At 55.0% G+C, this 19611-nt stretch overlaps 1 protein-coding gene across 1 annotated transcript; it reads right to left on the bottom strand.

Annotated features, from left to right (window-relative positions):
- Window positions 1–1180: 1180 nt before the first annotated feature.
- On the bottom strand, window positions 1181–8077 carry GBX1 (gastrulation brain homeobox 1). Its single transcript, XM_066313044.1, is given in 4 exon segments — window positions 1181–1730; window positions 7301–7977; window positions 7979–8023; window positions 8025–8077. Coding segments are annotated over 4 exon segments (1299 nt in total). The 3' UTR covers window positions 1181–1206.
- Window positions 8078–19611: the final 11534 nt, after the last annotated feature.

The raw sequence follows: 19611 nt of genomic DNA, 5'->3' as shown, positions 1-19611 counted from the left end.
ATTTCCTGCCTCCCAAGCTGTGTCTCCCAGGGGAGGTGACAGCAGCTGGCTGGACCGTTTGTGACCCGAACTCCCTGTCAAACCTGTGAGCAATTGATGCCCCAGCAAAACCTTGGAGAAAGTCTTCCCCCTCTCCAGGAACTTCTGGTGGCATTGCAATGGGTGTTGCTACCACAGCACAGGTATAGGAGCTCCCTTGGCCCCTAGACTCACTGATGTTTGTCAAACCAGAAGGGAGTTTCTCCAGGTTGGACACCCAGGGAGCCACACGGCCCTTGTGCTGTGGACTGCTCATGCAGCTGTGCATGCAGCTGTGCCCAGTGCCAACCCGGGTCTTCAGGAGGATCTGGGGCTGGGCTCAGGATCTGAGCTGGCTGGCTGCGGAAGCAGCATCTCATGCGATAGCTCTCAAGAGTAGAGAATGGCTGGCCTGGGTGTGCCAGCCCCTTTCGTTGTTGCTCCTGTTCCAGGGCCTCAGCACCAGGAGCTGTCCTGGCCACGGGGGGCCCGCAGCAGGACACACATTCCCCCAGCCCGGGCTGAGCTGCGGAGGCGGCCCCGAGCCAGCCCCGGCCCGGGCTCCGCCGGCGGGCGGCCCGACCTGGGGATGCTCCCGACCTGGGGATGCTCCCGACCTGGGGATGCTCCCGGGCGCCTCCCGGCCCCGCTCCTCCCTCCCGCGTCTCAGCAGCGGGGGCAGCGGAGCCCGCAAGGCCATCGCTGCTGGTCGCGCAGCCTCCGGCTCTGCGGGCCCGGCCCCCGGAGCCTCTCTTTCCCCCGTCCGCTCTCGGGCTCGGCGCCGCCGCCGCTGCCCGTGCCCCTGCCCGTGCTCGTGTCCCTGTTCCTGTGCCCATCCCTCTCCTTTCCCTGTTCTCCTTCTCTGCCCGCGCCGGGCCTGGGCCGCAGGACCCCCCGTCCCTGCAGCGAGGAAGAAGGTGGTCTTGCTCCATAGAAAATAATTTATTGAAATCACAACTATACATGGGCGGGCGCCAGCGGCAGCGCGGGCCCGGCCCGGTTCGGCCCGGCTCGGCCCGGCCCAGCAGGCGGCCAGGGCCCGAGGGCCAGGCGGCCGCGCTCCCCACGGCACGGGCAGAAGGACAGGCTGCCGTATGTACAGAGTTTACACGGAATAAATAAGGTACATGTACACAGGAGTGTGAGCGGGCGCTCGGCCCGCCCCAGGGTCCGGGAGCCCCGCCGGGCTCAGGGCCGGGCGCCCTGCTCGATCTGCTGGTGCTGGCTGCGCACGGCGAAACGATTGACGTGCACCGGGATGGGCACCACGATCTTGGGGTTGCGGACGGGCTCTCCCGAGCGGTTGCTGACATTGCCGGCTTTGATGCGTTTCCACTTGGCGCGGCGGTTCTGGAACCAGATCTTCACCTGCACCTCGCTCAGCTTCAGGGCGTGCGCGATCTGCGAGCGCTCCGTCAGGCTCAGGTACTTCTTGCAGTGGAACTCCTTCTCCAGCTCCAGCAGCTGCTCGCTGGTGAAGGCGGTGCGGCGGCGGCGGCTCTTCCCGGCCGCGGAGCCCGGCGGGGGCTGCTCGGCGGCGGGGCCGCCCTTGCCCTTGCCCTTGGCTCCCAGCGCGGCGCCGGCAGCCGCCCCGTCCAGGAAGGGCTCCTCCTCGCTCTCGCCCGCCGAGCTCTCCTCCTCCCGCTCGCTGCACGGCGTCGCCGCCGACTTCACCTCCAACTTCTCCTCGTCGGAGCTGTACGCCTTCCCGTCTGCGGGGCACACAGCGTCAGTGTCTGCCGGCGCGGCCCGCCGCCCGCCCGCCCGCGCTGCCCCGGCTCCCGGAGCCCCGCCGCCGCGGGGGAACCTCCCCCGCTCCCCCGGAGAGAGGCTGCAGCTCCTCCCGCAGCCTCGGGCCCCGTCACCAGCGCCTCCCGCAGCCCCGGCCCCAGCAGCAGCAGCCCTGCAGCGGGTCCTGCTGCGAGCAGCTCCACTCCCCGGCGCCCTGCCCGGCTGCAAGGGGCAGCACCGACAGACCCGGCGGCCGCTCCGGGGTCTGACCCCCTCAGCAGTCGCCCCATCCCTATCTCACGGGCCAGCCGTAGCAGCATCACGGTGTCAGTCTAGTGGAGAACATCACAACACTGCCAGGGCTTGTCTGGACCTTCACACAGGAAACACGGCCATGCCTTGTCTCTCAGCTCAGCCCCCCCTATCCCTTCCCAGTGCACCAGACCATCGATGCTGTTAGAAAATAGCCAGCCAAAAGCTGAAGAACTGTCCTGGAAACAGCATCCAGAGCCAGCTCCAGCCCAGCAAACCTCTCTATAGGACATGGGGTGGCCCACTTCGGGCTCTCCCTCCCTAATCCAAGGATGCACTGCAGCAGACTGTGCAGCCAGGGAACAAGGTGCTGAGGCAGCCGATGCTCAGGGCTCAGCTACACCCAGCAGTGTGCAGAGGGGCAGGACAGAACCTGTCAGCATCACACAGATGTGCGCCTCATCGCAGGCCACCAGGCAGAATGCAGTGCTTGGATCTCCACAGACACCTCTGTTAAGATGCCTGTGAGGATATTGACAGGGTATTGGGGTATGAATCTCTTCCTTGCAAGCTTCTTGTATCCCAAACTGCTGCCTGAACGATTAAACGGCCATGGAGCAAGGCAGGACACGGTGGGAGATAGATGGAGGAAAGAGGTCTGGAAGACAGAGTCACTTCCACAGTAGAAGGGCCCAAACAAAGTGACCAGATGCTCTCAGCCACAGACAGGGGTCATGATGGGATGACCCACAGTGCTGCACAAGCAGGGGAAGAAGCTTTTCTGTCATGCTGAGACTAGAGGAGACCAGAACATTCTTCAAGTCTGACCCAAGAGCAGCAATCACTGCTGGAAGTTGTCCTGAAGCACTGCTGCTCTATATACTTCAACATGCACAAAGAGAAGCAGCAGCTCTGCAAACTTCTAAGCAGTGTCCAGGTATTGGCATATGCAACCTGGATCACTGGCCACCTCATCTCATCTCAGTGGGAAAGGCAGAACAGCCCTCAGAAGGCTGACAGTGCAGGGTTTAAATACACAAACAGAACTGCAGGAGACTACTTGAGCCCACAAGACATTCCTGGTAGTCTGGTGACTGAGGAGGTCTCATATCCCATGTCAGCCCTGCAGCAAGCCCATGGCTTCCTGAGAGCAGGTGGGTGACTTTGGAGATCTGGAATCTTCTCCCTGCTCTTCCTGCTTCCTACAGTGGGAAAGAACACCTTCATCTCTATCCTGCTGCAGAGTATTTCTTTCTTCCTGAAGGTCAGGGAGGAGATTTCCCATGTGCACAGATGGTAAAGACCCAGAGAATTCATACTTGTGGGGTTGAGGATCAGCAGCAGGTGGCAAGGAGCACTTTGGCTGCCGTTGCACAGCCTCATGGAACCAGTTTGCTGAGGAGATGAAGAGCTTTCACTTCTGTGTACCACTTCTCCCTGGTGGAGCATGGGGCGTGACAAGACGAGAGAGCTCTTACAAGGAATTCAGTGTCTTCCCCAAGGGCTCTTTAGGTCCTGCCCTGGCACTGCAATTCCCCAGGGATGGAGGATTGCATCCCAGCAGCCACACCAGCAAACAGTGCTGGTAGGGCAGTTTGCTCCTGTCAGCCCAGGCTGTGCCCCAGGAGACTGGAATAAGGCTGAGCAACATGATGGTTTGCAAAACAGGTGCTATCTCTGAATACTCTCTTCAGAACCAGACTCCAATTTTAAATGGAGCACTCTCATATTTGTGTCTTATAAAAAGGGCTGGGCTTGCAGTAAGGAACTTGGAACTATTTGAAAACAGAATCTAAATTGGATGTTTTCACAAAAAAAAAAATTGGTATATTGGTCTGTTAGTCACCTACTGTGTCCCCAGCAAGGATGGAGTGAAGGCAGGGGATCCCACCCATGTGATTGGGGTATACTGAGACTTTCAAGGCCTTTGAACATGAAGTGAAGCTGTCATGAAGCAAAGCATCACGATTGAAAAATCAACAAGAAGCAGTAGATGAAGAATAGGGTTGACCTGCTGGTTTGTTTTTCACAAAGTCACAGCTGTTCATTGATCCTGTCAAAGACACTGAAGGGAGTCCAAAGGGGGTGACAAAAGTGCTCTGAGGGCTGGAGCACCTCTGTTGTGAGGCCCGGCTAAGATAGTTGGGGTTGTTCAGTCTGGAGAAGAGAAGGCTCCAGGGAAACCTTATTGCAACCTTTCAGTACTTAAGGAGGGCTTATAAGAAAGACAAAGAGAGACTTTTAAGTCTCTTGTGATAGGACAAGGGGTGATGATTTTACCTAAAGAGGATTAAATTAGATATAAGAAAGAATTATTCACAATGCGTGTGGTGAAACACTGGCAGAGGTTGCCCAGATAAGTAGTGGGTACCACATCCCCAGCAACACTCAAAGCCAGCTCATACAGGCCTCTGAGCAACCTGATGTAGTTGAAGATGTCCCAGCCCATGGCAGGGGGTTTGGACTAGGTGGCCTTTAAAGGTCCCTGCCAACCCAAACCATTCTGTGATTCTATAATTATGGATGTGGAAAGCATGGTGAAGAGATTTGGGTGTCACAGGTGACAAAGCTATTCAAGCAGCATCAGGAAGACCTGGATCAGGAATGGGTGTAGTGATGAGCTCTGTGTTGGTAAGCACACAGGGGCACAAGACAAACTTCACCCTGCCCCTGACTGAATGTGCAGTCTCTACAGCAAACCAAGAAAGAGTTTCAGACTACTGCCTGAATCTGAGGAGATCTGTCCAGCTCAGGAACAAACCTGCTCCCATGAGAGGTGTGGGGAGCTAGGGGTGTTAAGTACCCTCACACCAGGGGTCACACCTTTGGGGCAGCTGTAGAAATAAACCAGACTTCAAGCTTTGCTGCTTCCCACCACCAGTTTCCCTACATGCCTCTCCCTGCTCAAGAAGGGTGGCAATTGCTGGAAGCAAGTTTCAAACCCAGTGGATGCAAAGAGAAGTCCTAAAATAGTGCACTGATTCCTTTGGCTGATACGAAGCAACTGATCCTGTGTCCACAGACACCTGCACGATGGAGATACTAACAGAGCCTAGGGACAGAAACAGTTACTCCAGAGTATGTCACTAAATGTCAGCAAAACTATCAAAAGAGGGCATTTATCCTTCACGAGGTTCTTCTACAGGTAAAAAACCTGTGGAACATCTTGCCATCTTGATGTGGCTGATGTCGAGGTTATCCCTCCTTTCTGGACTCCAGGGGAGATTAGATGAGGCCACAGAAACAAATTAATCGAAGTTTACTAAATATACAGAAACAACACTTGGCACAGGAAGTCCCAGATGTGCACATGGTTGGATGTGAGGGAAGCATCATTTTAGAATCGAACATTGAACAGGTTATGGTCTCTTGCTCTTCCCTGGACAATTGCTTTTGGCCAGAGCCATGGACTGGATGTGAGTTGCAAACTGCATTATAGATAGTTTTTGATGACTCCTGTTGACACAAATTATCTTTCTATTCCTTAATACTGGAAAAAGCTCACAACAACCCTCCTGAGTTTCCTCTAAGATGATTGTAAAACAAACCCCACTGTCGATCTCCAGTTTTGTCTGGTACAGCCAGGAGAAACATTAGGTAAAGGAGAAGGTGAGCACATTTGGCCTGACAAATCCTCTTGGACCTGGGCAGCCCACAGAACTGGGTCCACATGGGCATATGCCTGTGCAGAAGGATAAGCATCCCTCGTGGCTCCAGAGCAAACCCAGTGCTCAGAGGCAGCAGGGGATGAACAGCAGTAGCAAGACATCTTCCTTTCCATCGCATGATCCGGTGGCAACAGGAGAAGTCTTAGAGGTAAGATTTCTTGGATTCAGAAGTGGTCACAGTCTGGGACAGTTCATCTGAGTCCCCTGGGAGGAGGGAACATATTGGGCTCAGGTATTGAGGAGCCATGGAGGGAGATCAAGCACAATGCAGTTTGTCTGCTCACAGACTGGAAGGATGAGGTCGTACAGACCTGGTTTTGGCCAGGGCAGTGCTGCCCTCCAAGAAGACTTCCACAAAAGAAATAATATTGCATTGGGCTTTTGATTCTGCACAGAGGCAGGGGAGCACCAGAGGAGCACCCAGTAACCCACAAAGGCAAGGGGGAGGCAGAATGCCCCATTGTCCTACTTGGAGTGAGAGGTCTAAGGGGTACCTGAGTGAGTGAAATGCTCTTCTGAGGGACGAGCAAGACAGGGCAAGGAAGACACCTGGGCTTACCCAGGAGAGACTAAAGAGAGGATGGAGAACCAACAGCCAAGCACTGCCAGAAGCAGCAGAGACTCTCAGCACACATGAATGCCAAGAAGCCTGTGAGACAAAGGTGGATCCCAGGAGTGGCCAGGAGAGACAGCTCAAGAGAGGCCACGCCGGAGAAGCAGCAGCTGGCTCGCCTGTGTCTTGCCGCAGGGACCCCACACGCCCTGTGCTGCGGGACCGAGGGAGAAGAGGCGAGTGCTGGACCTGGCTGAGAAACACGGAGCAACAAGTCTGTGAGGCTGGTGCCGGCGCAGCCGGGGAGCGGTCTCACAAAGGACGGGAGCCGTTCCCGGCCGCACCGGGGGTCCCGGGAGGGGCGCTGCCGCCCGCCCGCGCCGTCGGGCTGAGCCGGTGCCGAGACGGCGGCGCGGCGGAGGAGAGCGGGGCTGCGGGCGGCCGCCTGGGCGCGGGACCTGCTCCGCCGGCAGCCCTGCGGGCCGGGCTCGGGGGAAACTTTAGAAAGCCGGCAGTCGCAGCACGGCGACGCCGGGAGGCACCCGCCCGGGCCGCGGCGCCACGCTGGGGACAAGGCGCACCCCGCGCCGCACCAAACGGGACCGGGACCAAGATCGGGGCGGGCGGGGAGGGCTGCGGACCCAGCCGTGGGACGCCCCGCCACCTTCCGCCCCGCTCGCCCCGGGCCGAGTGCCAGGACCTCGGAGAGCTCCGGTCCCGCCGCGGCGTCCCCCACGCCCGGCCGCCCTCCCGCCCCTCCTGCCCCGCGGCCCGGCCGGGCCAAGCCAAGTTTGACGCCCACCCGCGAAAGCTGCGGACCGGGCCTGGGGACGGAGGGGAATCGGTTCGGTCCTCCCGGCTCGGTCCGAAAGCTGCGGGCCGGGCCGGGGGCTCAGCCCAGAGCAGGTCCCGCCGCCGCCAGCCGTGGCTCCCTCTGTCCTGCCCGCCGAGCCCCGGCCCCCGGCACCTCCGCTCCGGGCTGCCGTCCTGGCGAGCTCCGGCCCGCAGATCGCCTGCCCCCAGGTGCCGCGGGGACGGCGGAGAGGAGCCGGGCAGGACGGGCCCGCGCCGCTCTTACCTGCAAGGCCGGGGAAGGGGTCCGGGAAGTGCAGCGGCGGCTCGGCCGGCCCCTTGTCGCGGCCCTGGGGCAGCTCCTCCGCCTCCAGCCCGTCGGCGCCGCGCCGGCAGCCGGCGTCGGGGGTCGCGCGCGGCGGGGGCAGCTCCTGCGGTGGGTAGAAGCCGTCGGGGGGCTCGGAGAAACTGGGCAGGGCGGTGGTGAGCGCCACCATGGAGGGCACGGCCTGGCCCAGGCTGGCGCAGAAGGTGTTGGTGAGGCGGCCGGCGAAGGAAGCGAGCGGGGCCAGCGGCGGCAGCCCCGACTGCAGCGGGGCGTGGGACAGCGCCTGCGGCAGCACCAGCGGCCGGTACGGCATGAACATGGGGTACCCGGTGTACAGCAGGTGCCCGGAGCGCGGCGGCGGCGTCCCGATGAGCGAGTCGATGGAGAAGGCGGTCCCCTGGCCGCCGGGTCTCTGCATGGCGAGCGGGCGCCTCCGGCTCAGCCGGCACCAACTTTCCGGCGAGCTCGGGCCGCCGCCAACTCGCCGCGATCCCGCCGCCGCCGGGCCCCGCCGCCGCCGCGGCCCCGGCCCCGGCCCGCGCCCTCCGCCTCCCGTGGGCTCCGGCGCCCGGCGAGAGCTGCCGCCCGCCCGCCCGCTCGCTGGCTCGGCGCGGCGGAGTGGAGGCGCGCTCGGAGCCGCCCCGCCGCGGGGGGGCCGGGCCGGGCCGCCGAGGGGAGGGGAGGGGAGGAGGGGAGGGGAGGCGGGCGGGGGTGTCGCCCTCTGCTCTCATCCATCTTCTGCACATCACGGTCCAGTTCCTCCTTCAGAGCCCGCTCCGGCGGGGCAAGGCGCCCCGCTCCCCCGGCGCGGCCGGCCCCTGGGAAGGCACCTCCCCCTCCCGCCTCATCAGCTGTTATTAATGGTGATTGATGATTAGCAATTATGGGGCCAGGACAAGGGTGCTTTTGTGGGCACTGGACGGGCCCGCGCCGCTCCGCACGGCCCTGCCCGGGCCCGGGCCCACGGACGGGGCGAGCCGGCCCCGCTCCGCCCGGCGCCGCCCCGGCTCCCGCCAGCGGACCCGAGCCCGCCCTCCCGGCGGCTCCTGACGGCCGAGCTGCGGACAGTGGCCCGGTGACGGCGGCCAAGGGCGGGCTCCAGCGCCCCGACGGACCGGCCCCGGCCAGGCACCGGCTGCCGAGTGCTGGGACCGTGCCGTGCCGTGCCCGCAGACCGCCTGCCTCCGAGCAGGGCGCGGGGGGAGCAGCCACGGGGCAGGGCCGGGACTGCCCCTTTCTCGGCGCTGGAGCCTTGTCAGCTCGGAGCCGGGTCTCCGTGAGACCGACGGGCTCGGGCGCCGCGGGGCCGGGAAGAGCGCGGCGCCTCCCGCGGGCGCACTCGGGTCAGGGTGAGGGGTGCGTGTGTATCCCGAACTGCCCCCTCTTGCTGTTCCCCCGCAGAGGGCCCCGACACCGCTCGCCCTCTCCCCGCCGCAGTCCGGAGTCGTCCCCGGTGACGGCCGGCGGCCCCGGCGCATCGCTCCATCTGCGGAGCAGGCGAGACCCGTGCGAGTCCAAAGCTCCCGAGCCGCGGCGGGAACTGAGCGGCTCCGCCGTGCTCTCTGTGTCCGGGGAAACATCGCCTGCCCCTTGTGGGGAGACCCCACGCTAAAACAGAGAACCTTCTGCCCCCAGCTCGGCATTTGGGTTGCCCTCTGTCTATAGAGAGCTGCTCACCAGACCTGCAATAGGCAAACTGAAGCCCTGCTTCAGAAGAGTATCAGGATTTTTTAAGTGCTTTGAAAGCCAAGAAATGCAAGCTGAAGTCGTGTCTATGCTCGCTCCAAGTGTGGTTTCAGTGGCACGGTGGCACTCCAGAGCTCTAGCTCTCACCTAGGGGTATTCGTCTTCTCAAGTCCTCTGTGTGTTCCTGCCCTTTGACCAGGGATGCAGCACCCCTGGCTGCTTAGCTACCCAGGCTCCCTGGTGGCATCGATATCCATGTAAACACATGGATTTCTCCACCATCACCTTCTGCTCTCCTCGGGGAGGTGTGGAACATCACTTTGAAGTGTGTGTTTTCTGTGGGACACGTCAGCCCAGCCGTGGAGCTGGACACTTGGATCCTGTGTGGAGCATTTAAGTGAGGCAAAATGGGCCCACTGTGCTGCAAGTGGGGTTCTCAGCCTTCCTCCACTAAACAGGCACCATCTGAATCCCCAGGGCCCAGATATGACATCACACAGCCTCCTCTTTATTTCATGTCTTTTTGTATGTTTTTCTGTGGTACATCCTTGTGGTGCCTCTACAGCAAGAACGGCCCCGCTCCAAGTCAGGAAAATGGGTGTGGAGTAGTCAGTGGTAAAATAATCATCCAGGGTCAAATATTGAATCATAAAACTGAGCCGTGGCATAGGGGATCCCTATCAGCTCTCTGATGCAGACACCCCCTGCCCTTGGATCACTGAGAGAGTGAGAGATGCTTGTCTTTGCAGGTCATTCACTGGCTGTGGCCCCTAGTCCAGGATAAGGGCCCAGGTTCCATGCTGGGGAGGAACCTGGCAGTGACAAGCATTTGGATGAATCCCACCAGACACCAGCTGTGACACAATAAGGGACATGGCCCCAGATCTGCTGGTCAGATACATGTTCTGTCTGTCCTTGGCCCAGCTCTCCTGTCTCATCCACCCGAGGACTGTGCTAAAGGAACCTTCAGGCTGGGGTTACCTTCAGTGCACATAGCTTGGGTCCATTCCCTGCTATGAAAGCAACTTAGACCATGGAGAAAATGAAAGCTTAGCCATGTGTTACTGGATCTCAGGATCTCAAAAAGGCCCAGATCCAGGCTGTGCAAGCAGCTTTCTGACTCCCAAGCAAATACAATTTGATCACTCGTTCAATGAATCTTTTCTGTGTAACCAACGCAGACCTCACACCTACAGATAGGTTACCAAGATACTCGAGAGCAAGAGGAAACTGCTCCCACAGGTTCTGCCTGAATCCAACAGCACAAGCTCAATACTGCCCTCTGCGCAGCAGTAGCTTCAACCCTGCGAGTCCGTACTGATGTCTCCAAGATTAAGGTCCTGCTTACCTGATCATGCACTCGCATTAGCTGCAGCCCTCATCTCCCCTCAAACACTGAGTCTCTATTCCATGCTAGTTGCAGCGAGGAAAGGCTGCTTCCAGAGGGATGGGAAGCCAGGCAGGAGGGGCTGTAGCGAGGCAGGGGTTTCACTGACCAGGGGGCATTACCTCAGGACCTGAGGAAGGTGAGCAGAGCAGAGCTGATGACAGATGGTTGCATCCTATGAGTTGGCCCTGACCCTGGAGAGCCAAACCTCCAGGAGGGGGGGGAATGTACTCAGGGCCCCAACAATTTACTCCACTTTTCTTTACTTTGTCTCATGAGACTTTGTAGTACAGGTAGAAATTCATGTGCAAATAGTAAAGCAAAGATTCAGAGAAGGATATATTGAAGGACTGGTGAAAGAAAACAAAAAGTTGTAAGAATAATAAAGCAAAGATTGCACTGCTATACTCTCATGTGTACATCAAATGGGACAGAGCTTCCACATCCACCATCCTCACATCCTCAAGTGTGAGCCAGCTTGGAAAGAGCATCCAGGTTGCACATCCACCCACTGGACTTTCATGGGCTTTCCCAATTTCAATTTTGCAGCCTCTGTCTAATCTTCCACAGTTTCTTGCTGCCTAGTGAAATGCAGTTTCCATGGCTTCCACTTGAGGCTCAGACCTCTGCTGCTCAAATGCTCCCTGGGCATCTTTCCCTCTCCACACACGTCTGCAGAAAAGCCCCTCGATTCCAGTTTAAAGAGCGTCATCCCTCCCTCTCAAGGAGCCAGAGTGTTTTCTTAACATGCCTGAAGATAGACTGTCCAGCGCACCAGGTACAGCAGAAACACCAATTGTGTGTGCAGTTTGTAAAGCCCCTGGTCTCATTGCACTCTCAGCTGTTGATGGAGATCTCTCAGGACCTCTCTAGGTACATTATCAGACAGTGAGTTTAAAAAGTCTCAGGAGGAAACCTGCTCTCTCCTGTTTCAGGGTCACTCTGTCATGGCCTGTGTTTTTCAGTCTCAGCTCATTGTCCTCACTCTCCCCAAGCTGGGCCCTGAGTGCTGAATTCAAGTCCAGTCTCTGCCAGCAGCGCCCTCAGCAATCACAGACCAGCCTGGCCCATCTCCTCCATCCTCAGTCTGCCTTTGCTTTCCACCTCTCTTCTCTGTTTTCTGCATTAGAACTGCTCAAGCTTCCTCCTCCTCTTCTCCATTCCTTGCTGCAGACATGCGAACACGGACAAGTCCATTGCTGCTTTTCTGGAGTCAGTAGGAAAGACTGGAGAGTGTCCTGCTCAACACTTGGCACTTGGGACACAGTGTGAAGATGGTGCATGACCTGTCTGGTCAGCACAAAGGATCCTGGGAGAAAACCGTCAGCCTCCAAAAATGCCCTTGTTTGGATCACGCAAAGTGGGATCCTCAGAGGTTGTTAATTAAAAAAAATTGATCCCATGCTACTGGGCAGAAAAAGAACCACCCTGGCCAGCTCTCCTCGCTGAGGTGGAGAGTCTGGAGTATAATTCTGATGCACCAGCTGTTGGCCAGATACAGGCCAATTAATTTTTGCTGTATCTGTAATGGGTAAAGTTCTGAGTAACTCAGCACAGCAACCACAACTGCAACAGTTAAAGTGTAACGACAGACTGGGAAATGAAAGCAGGTCTTCCTAATGGAAACTGCTATGCAGTCTTAACTTTATGCCTCTACCTGCTCCACTTACTATCTCTGCACGGAATCTGGCACAACAGGACTAAATCTGGTCACAGCCTCTAGGCATTCCTGCAATATAGCTGCTAAACATATTAACAGCAAGAGTAACGTACAATTATTTACTCGAAGTTTGGGAAGTCTAGAGAACAGGCTGGCTGTGGCCCTGATGTTGTTTGACCAAAGCTGAGCCCCTGGCAGGCAGAGATCCTGCTCCTGGATGTGTCCATGGCTTGGTCCCTCAGGCTCTGCAGCCACACACTGCCTGAGGTGGGCAACAGCTCTTGTGCAAGGGGCACCCAGGAGCTGGCCTCTGCAGACATGGTCCCACAGGTTCTCCCTGGCTGCAGAACTGCCCCATGTGCTTCTGTTTTCAGCTTCTGACTGTGAAACCTGTCTGCGTGTTCATGCCTGGGGAAGGTACTTCAGAGCTGGACTTGGCAGCGCCACAGCTAGAGCAATGAGAATCCAGGATCCTCATTAACAATAGCAAGAGCGTTCCCAGGTGCATGGCTTTGCTGTTGACAGGATCTCAGACTGGAAATTTTTGTTTCTGTAGTCCTGGACAAGGTTCACATATTCCTTTCACATATTTCTTTGAGGATTGTTCTGCTTAGGACAGTCAAGCCCTCCCTCACTCCTGTGTTTGGATCCTGCTCAGGGACACTGGTGTTAGCCAAATTCTTTAGATAATTTATGGGGTTTCTAAGGCACAGAGCTGGTACCTCTTGCATGTTTAGCCTGGAAGCAGCTCTCTTCAAGTGCACTGCTCTGCCCCAGCAGTTATGTGGGCATAGCACTCCAGAACCTTTCGTTCAGAAGATATCCATCATCTGCAGGTCACTCTATAGACATACATCTCATGGCTCTGTGAGAGCCTATAGCAAAGCTGGTGTTCTCGGAGTGCAGGATGCAGGATTCAGAGCAAAATGGGTTATGCAACACTGTGCACAATACAGGCTGGCACATGAACATTGTTTTTTTCAGCTGGGAGCACAGTCCAGTCAAAAGCACCAGTGAAAAGAGCCTGACTCCATCGCCTGTGTGCACTTCCCTCAGGTACTTATCCACACTGATGAGATCCCCTGCTGCCTTCCCTTCTCCCTGATCAGTTCCAGCTCCTTCAGCCTTTCCTCATAGGAGAGGTGCTCAGGTAATTTTTCCACGTAAAGATATTGTTATTTTGTCGCTGCTCAGGTTTCTCCATCTCCAGGTCCTTGAGGTGGCTTTTGTTGGTCATTTCCTTGTCTTCTGACCATTCTTGCTGTCTTGTGCTAGCACCGCAAAGTTACACCAAGCTTGCCTCTGTAGATACCTTGGCTGGTGATTCTTTGAGCGACCTGAAGCGCCCAGCCCCGGTAAGCAGCTGCAGGTGACGCTCTGACATGTGGCAGTGAGCCAGAGAACAGAGCGGGGCTCACAGCCCAGAGAGCACCAGGGAGCAAAAGGGGTCCGCTCCTGGGGGGACCTGTGGGGCATGGCACCTCAGGACCACCAGCATCTGCTGCAGCCCCTCCGGATGGAAAGAGAAACGCGGGAAGTATTTGGAGTCGTGCTCCTCACGGAGAAAGACCAGAAGCCCTCGGCAGTGGGAGAACTGCTGCCGGGACAAGCAAGTCCCCAGCATCAGCCCAGCAAAGCTCTGCTTATGGGGGCTGCGTGGCCGTGGGAGTCTCAGCTTGGGGCGGACACACCTCGCAGAGCCTCCGCAGGGGCAATCACAGCCAGGCTGTCGGGCACGCCCGGAGATGCTCGTGTGCTGGGGAAAGGAGGGGGTTTGCCTTTGGGGCTCACATGCCCTGGGGTCCTTCGGAGCTCCTGACCATTGTCCGTCCCACTCAAGTGAAATATTGCTGCCTGGTGCTGCCAAACAGCTGAGATGTCAAAGCCAAAGCTTGTGAGAGAAGTGGTGTAAGAGCAGATATTTAAATAACAATAAAAGCAGCATCCCTATTTGTTTCAGAATGTCTCAGAAACCACTGCAGGCAGCATATTCAGAGCAAGGAAGCTGATAGAACCAGTACAGAGCAGTGGGGTCACGATGAAGGAAACTCAGGTTAAGTCAGAGCTGTCAATGAGGTGTGAATGCAGTTTGAAGTGCTGAGAAGGGAAACTGGAACTTAATATCCTGGGGCCAAACACAGTCTCAGAGGTGACAGCAGCTTGTGGCAGCCCAGTGAGGGTTTACAGATCAGTAATTAACGAGCCTGGTCTCTTTGGGACTGGGCTGAGGACCATGCAGATGAACCCTGGTTGGGACTAGGGCAGATCCCTGTGTGATTTAAAAATAACCCCTGAGATTAAAGAAAAATCTACATCCACCATGAGAACCTGTTCTACGATGCAATTAACTAGAAGATTAATTGCCCTTGCTATTAAAAAGGTCTCATTTCTAATGTGTATTTGCCAGCTTCAATTTCCAGCCACTGGATCTGGTTTTACCTCCACGTGCCACTCAGGGGACCTGACAGTGCTGAATGAACCCTGCGGGGAGGATGAGCAAGAAGTCACAGTAGGGTCCAGCAGTGGGTGTCAGGGGACAAGGAGGGGGTCCCTGGCACTCTTTGGGAGGGGGTCTCAGCCCCTCATGCTCTGTGAACCCTGAACTGGGGAACAGGCACCCACACCCACACCCAGGACCCCAGGAGCAACCCTGGTGTGTCCAAGCCCCTCATCTCTGCAGCTCCCACTGCCAGGAGCTTCTGCAGCACATCACCCCCTCATGGGGCTACTCTGCATCCCTCTGCTCTCTCAGACTTTCTGAAACATCGACCCCAGAGCTGGATGCCCTGCAGCAGAGAACCCAGCGACCTGCAGGCACTGGGCACCTGCCCCAGGTGTCTGTGTGCAACACAAATCCTGCATAATGAAAACCAATAACTCAGTAAATATTTCTGCTCTGCATTTGAAACAACTATGTGCAATATTCATATTTTACAGTGGTAATGAAATACTTTCTATTCCATCAGTAATTAAGGAAGATGCTAAACTGTGTAAGTAACAATTTTTATAATGTGCAGGAGAAGAGCTTACATCCAAGAGTATTTAATTGGCTAATGAGTTCACTGAACCATTTTTTTTTCTTTATAACAAATCATGGCACACAGGGGAACTTAAGATTACCAGGGGGAAAAATACCAATGTATTGTCACTATTTAAATGTGTTCACATGGATATCCAAGAAATTATACAGCAGTTAGTTCAACATAGCTCTAAGCAATCACAGACAACAGTCAAAGGATGTCCTGGGTAAGTTAGTAAAAACTAGAACCCAATTTAATGTAATCTGAAAGAGGTACTTTCAAATGATTTTATGTAACTTTTTATAAACCTGCAAGTTTGATAGAGCTAATGAGAGAGATGGGCCATGCTTAGAAACCTGTAAGTCATCTGACTAAGTTCTGCATGGTATTCTAATAAGAAAAATTAGCTGTGTGCTGCCATTAGTGTCCTCAATATTACCAGATCCAAAAGAATTTGGTGGCTGAGGAGACATATGTTACACAGCCATTTGACAGGTGTATCTGTAGCTCTCTTCTCTTCACATATCAATGCTTTGTGCTATCAGCAATGAGGGAGAAATAAAAAACAATTGCTGAAAAAATTATTGGAATGGATAGAAATGAATTGTTTGGATGGTAAAAGGTGGCACTTGCTCAAGACAACCTGATGTGGGCTGCTGGAAACACCAGGTTCATGAACAGCCTGGTTGGTTACACTGAAATATAAGGTCCAGTATATAAGTAAGAAGAATGGGGCTTCGCTTCAAATCAGAGACAGAATCATGGATGTAAAAAGTCTGAAAAACATTCAAGGTTGCAACATCTGCTGTCCAGCACAGATCACACTGACTGGAGGCCATCACTGCTCAGGCCTCCTCCTGGGCTGCACAAATGGTCAGATCACATCAAATCTGAATGCACAAATCCTGAGCATTTGTGTGGATCTCAGGCCACAGCAGAACAACCCTCCCACCATCCCAGCACTGCCCTGTGGTGAGTGCTGTGCCCAGCTGTTCTCCCTCCATCTCAAGGGATGCACTGCAACAAGGAAAGGCCCAGGGAAAGGCTGTGTGGAGTCAGGGCTGGTTGACAGCTTCCATGCACAGCACAGCTGAACACAATCCCAGCCCAAATAAAGAGAGAAATAGCACAGATCTGCATAGTTTTAAATTATATGATGAAGAGAAACAGAAAATTGTTGTCCATACATCCTCACATGGCATCAAATGAAACATGACAGTGGCAGCAGAAAGAGAAATAGAGGGGGGTGATCAATGCACTGTGCAATTTTTCTCTCCTTGCCACAAGAGCATCTGAATGCTCAAATATACACAGGTCAAAAAAGTGACTGGTCAAACTTATGGCGGAAAAAAAAAAAAAAAAAAAGAAAAGAAATATCTCCACAACCATACGATCCAAAGATTCCTTTTTGACTCAAAACTACCTAAGAAGCAGGTTACAGCTCAGGGTAGGGACAAATATGCTGGGAAAGAGCTTTTATCTTCTTGCTTTGCCTGTAAGTACCTCACTGTTAACCCCCATTGTGGCCTCTCATGCTCTTTACGGTGGAACAGGAAAACCCGAGTGAGAGTCAAGCAGGTGCTTGAGGCTGGGGAGAGTGCCGGGTGTCTGTCACAAGGGGACACCAGGGCTGGGCGAGGCTTTGGCTGCACGGGGAGGGTCAAAGCAGGATCCAGTGGCTGCAGCTGGGATGGAAACTTCTGTCTAGAACTAGGATAACTCTTTCCCAGAGCATGTCACTGGAATGGCTGCACTGGGAATGCAACAGTGGACTCACATTGCTCCAGCCATCCCAAGAGTGCATCTTGCCATGACTGCTCTGCTGACAGACCCAGGGGGAAGCTGAAGCAGGAGCACCAGCCTGAGCCCAAGAGAATTCCCAGCAAACCTGGGACACAGAAGTGACCAGCAGCTGCCTGTTCCTGCAGCAGCTGATAAAAACACACCAGAACCACATGCCCCTGTGCTAACAAACCCCTGATGTTCAGTGTTCTCAGTGGAGAGCACAGCCCTCCCACTCAGGATGGTTAAACTTCCCTGGCAAACTTGTCCCTGCAAGTACATCCAGTGCTGCATTAGGAATGTCCCCTACAGAAACCTGAGAAAATAGCAAAGCTTGTTAAATTGCCAGAATGTGCTTTGGAACATTACATCTTTTAAAACCTGTTCTTGTAAATGTTTTTGAAAATCAATTGCCAATCAATTAGCAGAACTGAGTTGAAGTCGGAGCATTTAGCTTGAACCCTTCTGATTGTTTCTATTTGCCAAAGGGCTGGAGTTCCCAGAAGCTTTTCTGGTGGATTGGTTTGATTTGGTTTGGCTTTTTCCCCACCAGTTGCCTTGGTCATGCTGTAAAAGGTTCTCTCTTTTTCCTACCAACCTCACATTCCTTGAAGACTGTTACCCAGTGGTATCCTTATGCATAATGAACCCGTGCCCTTTCAATTTTGGTAGGAGCACAGATAAAATTGTTTCTGAAGATGTGTGGCCAGGGATGGCCTGTTCCTCTCAGCCACCCACTTGACCTCAGCCCTCCCAGGCAGGACTAGGATGCTCTGTCTGCAAATCTGGTGGCTCTGAGAGGAGCCCTGGAAATGTACCTGCAGCCCCACCATGGGTCCTTTGTTGCAGTAGGTGCCTGTCTGGGCCACACCACCTTCATCGAGGAAGGACTAGGATGTCCCAGAGCTCCACCTGCTCCTGCATTTGCAGAAACCAGACCCTGTCGGTTCACCTCTTCCCACTGGAAGAGCTGGAGCTGCCCTCATCAGCCCATGCAGAGCAGCCTTAGAACTGGCAAAAGCAACCATCAAGACCCATGAAAGAGCTATAGGCCTAATAGCCACAAGTAACAACCACAAAATAAAGTAAACTATTAAATTCAAGCCTTCCCTGTTTTAAGGAGATATTGTTATGGCTGAGCATGCATTAGTGAGCACAAGTTACTGCAGGCATAGGGACAATGGTGGAGAGAAGGATGGTAATACCTGTCCAGGTGTGCTCTCTGCAGGCTGCCTTCAGACCAGGACACCAGGGCAGGCTGGGGCAATCCCAGATTGTGCTGCCACCAAAAAGGACAGACCTTCCTGTTTTCTGTTTCTCCTTCACTCATAGACATTATCTGGCTAAAAATGAACTCTCCAAAGTGGTGACTACACTTTGGGAACAAGATCCCTGGCCCTGATCACATAAACAGATCACACGAGCAGACAAACCAGTTCATCCAGCAGGAAGGAGGTAACTTCAGACTCCATTCCTGCACTGGTGCAAGGGAAATGCACTGCTGGTTGGTGGTGAGAGGGCAGGCCACCGTCCACGTATTTTAAAAACTTTGGCTCCCCTGTACACTTCATCCCAGTTTTGCAGATCATTGTGGTCACCTCAAGCCATTACCTTACCTCTCTGCCCCGTTTGTCACAAAGCACATAGTTAAACCTTCCTGAGATACACCATCTCTATACCTACACAAAAGAAGGCACAAGTGCTTTCCAGGCCCCTTGTGTGCATCTGTACCACATCAACACACCCCTCTGGTACCCAGTTATCACTCCTGCTGTGGCACATCAGCAGTGCAGGCAGATTAGGAACAGCATGATCAACCTCTCAGTGTGATTTTGGGCTTACCTCCTCAGAGCAGCAAGGGCACGACAATAACTCAGGGCACAGAGCTACAGCCCGTGTGCCCAGACAGGCAGGGACAGACAGCACAACTGGATCTGTCTAACAGTTTTGACTTCAGAGCTGCTTGTTGCAGAGTCCTACTGTTGATATGGCTGTGAAGAGAGGCCAGGGAGAATGAGTGCAGCAAGAGGAGGGACCCACAGTCTGCTGCCCTGGGTACCTGTGCCAGCCACAGCTGAGGTGCTCAAGGCACTCCTTGAGCCAGGAGCAGAAATGGAGTTTGCTTACAGCAGGCCTTTAAAGGATGGATAGTGCTCCCTTTTCTTTACAGCCCTGTCCTGAAGCCACAGGATAAAACATTTCCCTTTACTTTGTCAGAGGTGGGTGCAGCCCAGCCCTCAGTGTGACCCTGCACAGGGCTGTGTGCTGGCTGCTCTCTGCCCAGGGGAGCAGCATTCCCAGGGCACATTCCTCTTCAGCCAGCAGGGAGGTGTGGCCATCCCACCCCAGGCTCCTGAGCCAGGTAACTCAGACATTGTACCTCCAGAAAAGGAGTTTGATTGGAATATCTACCACACGTTTCCCTCGAAGAAGCAGGTGGGTGCACAGGTCTGAGCACATATGCCACCACCCATGGCATGTCAGGTGAGCTCTGTCAGGACAGTCTTCAAAGAAATGTAGAAGTCGTGCTCAGGTAGGTATGAAGAACAGGATTTATTCCAAACACCTTTGAGTACACACTAAGCAACTTGACTAATGACAGGATTACAGCAATCATGCGGGGCACCAGAGTTGCCTAGTACAGGCTAGAGGGTTTGGATAGGGAGATATCCTACTACTAGGCCTGTGAGCCATGCAGTGTCTTTGCTCTTGTACCACAGAATGCCCTAATTCC

Source organism: Sylvia atricapilla, chromosome 1, assembly GCF_009819655.1.
Source record: "Sylvia atricapilla isolate bSylAtr1 chromosome 1, bSylAtr1.pri, whole genome shotgun sequence".
Lineage (NCBI taxonomy): Eukaryota > Metazoa > Chordata > Aves > Passeriformes > Sylviidae > Sylvia > Sylvia atricapilla.
The sequence above is the reverse complement of the archived record's forward strand: the minus strand, read 5'-3'. Positions and strand labels throughout refer to the sequence as shown.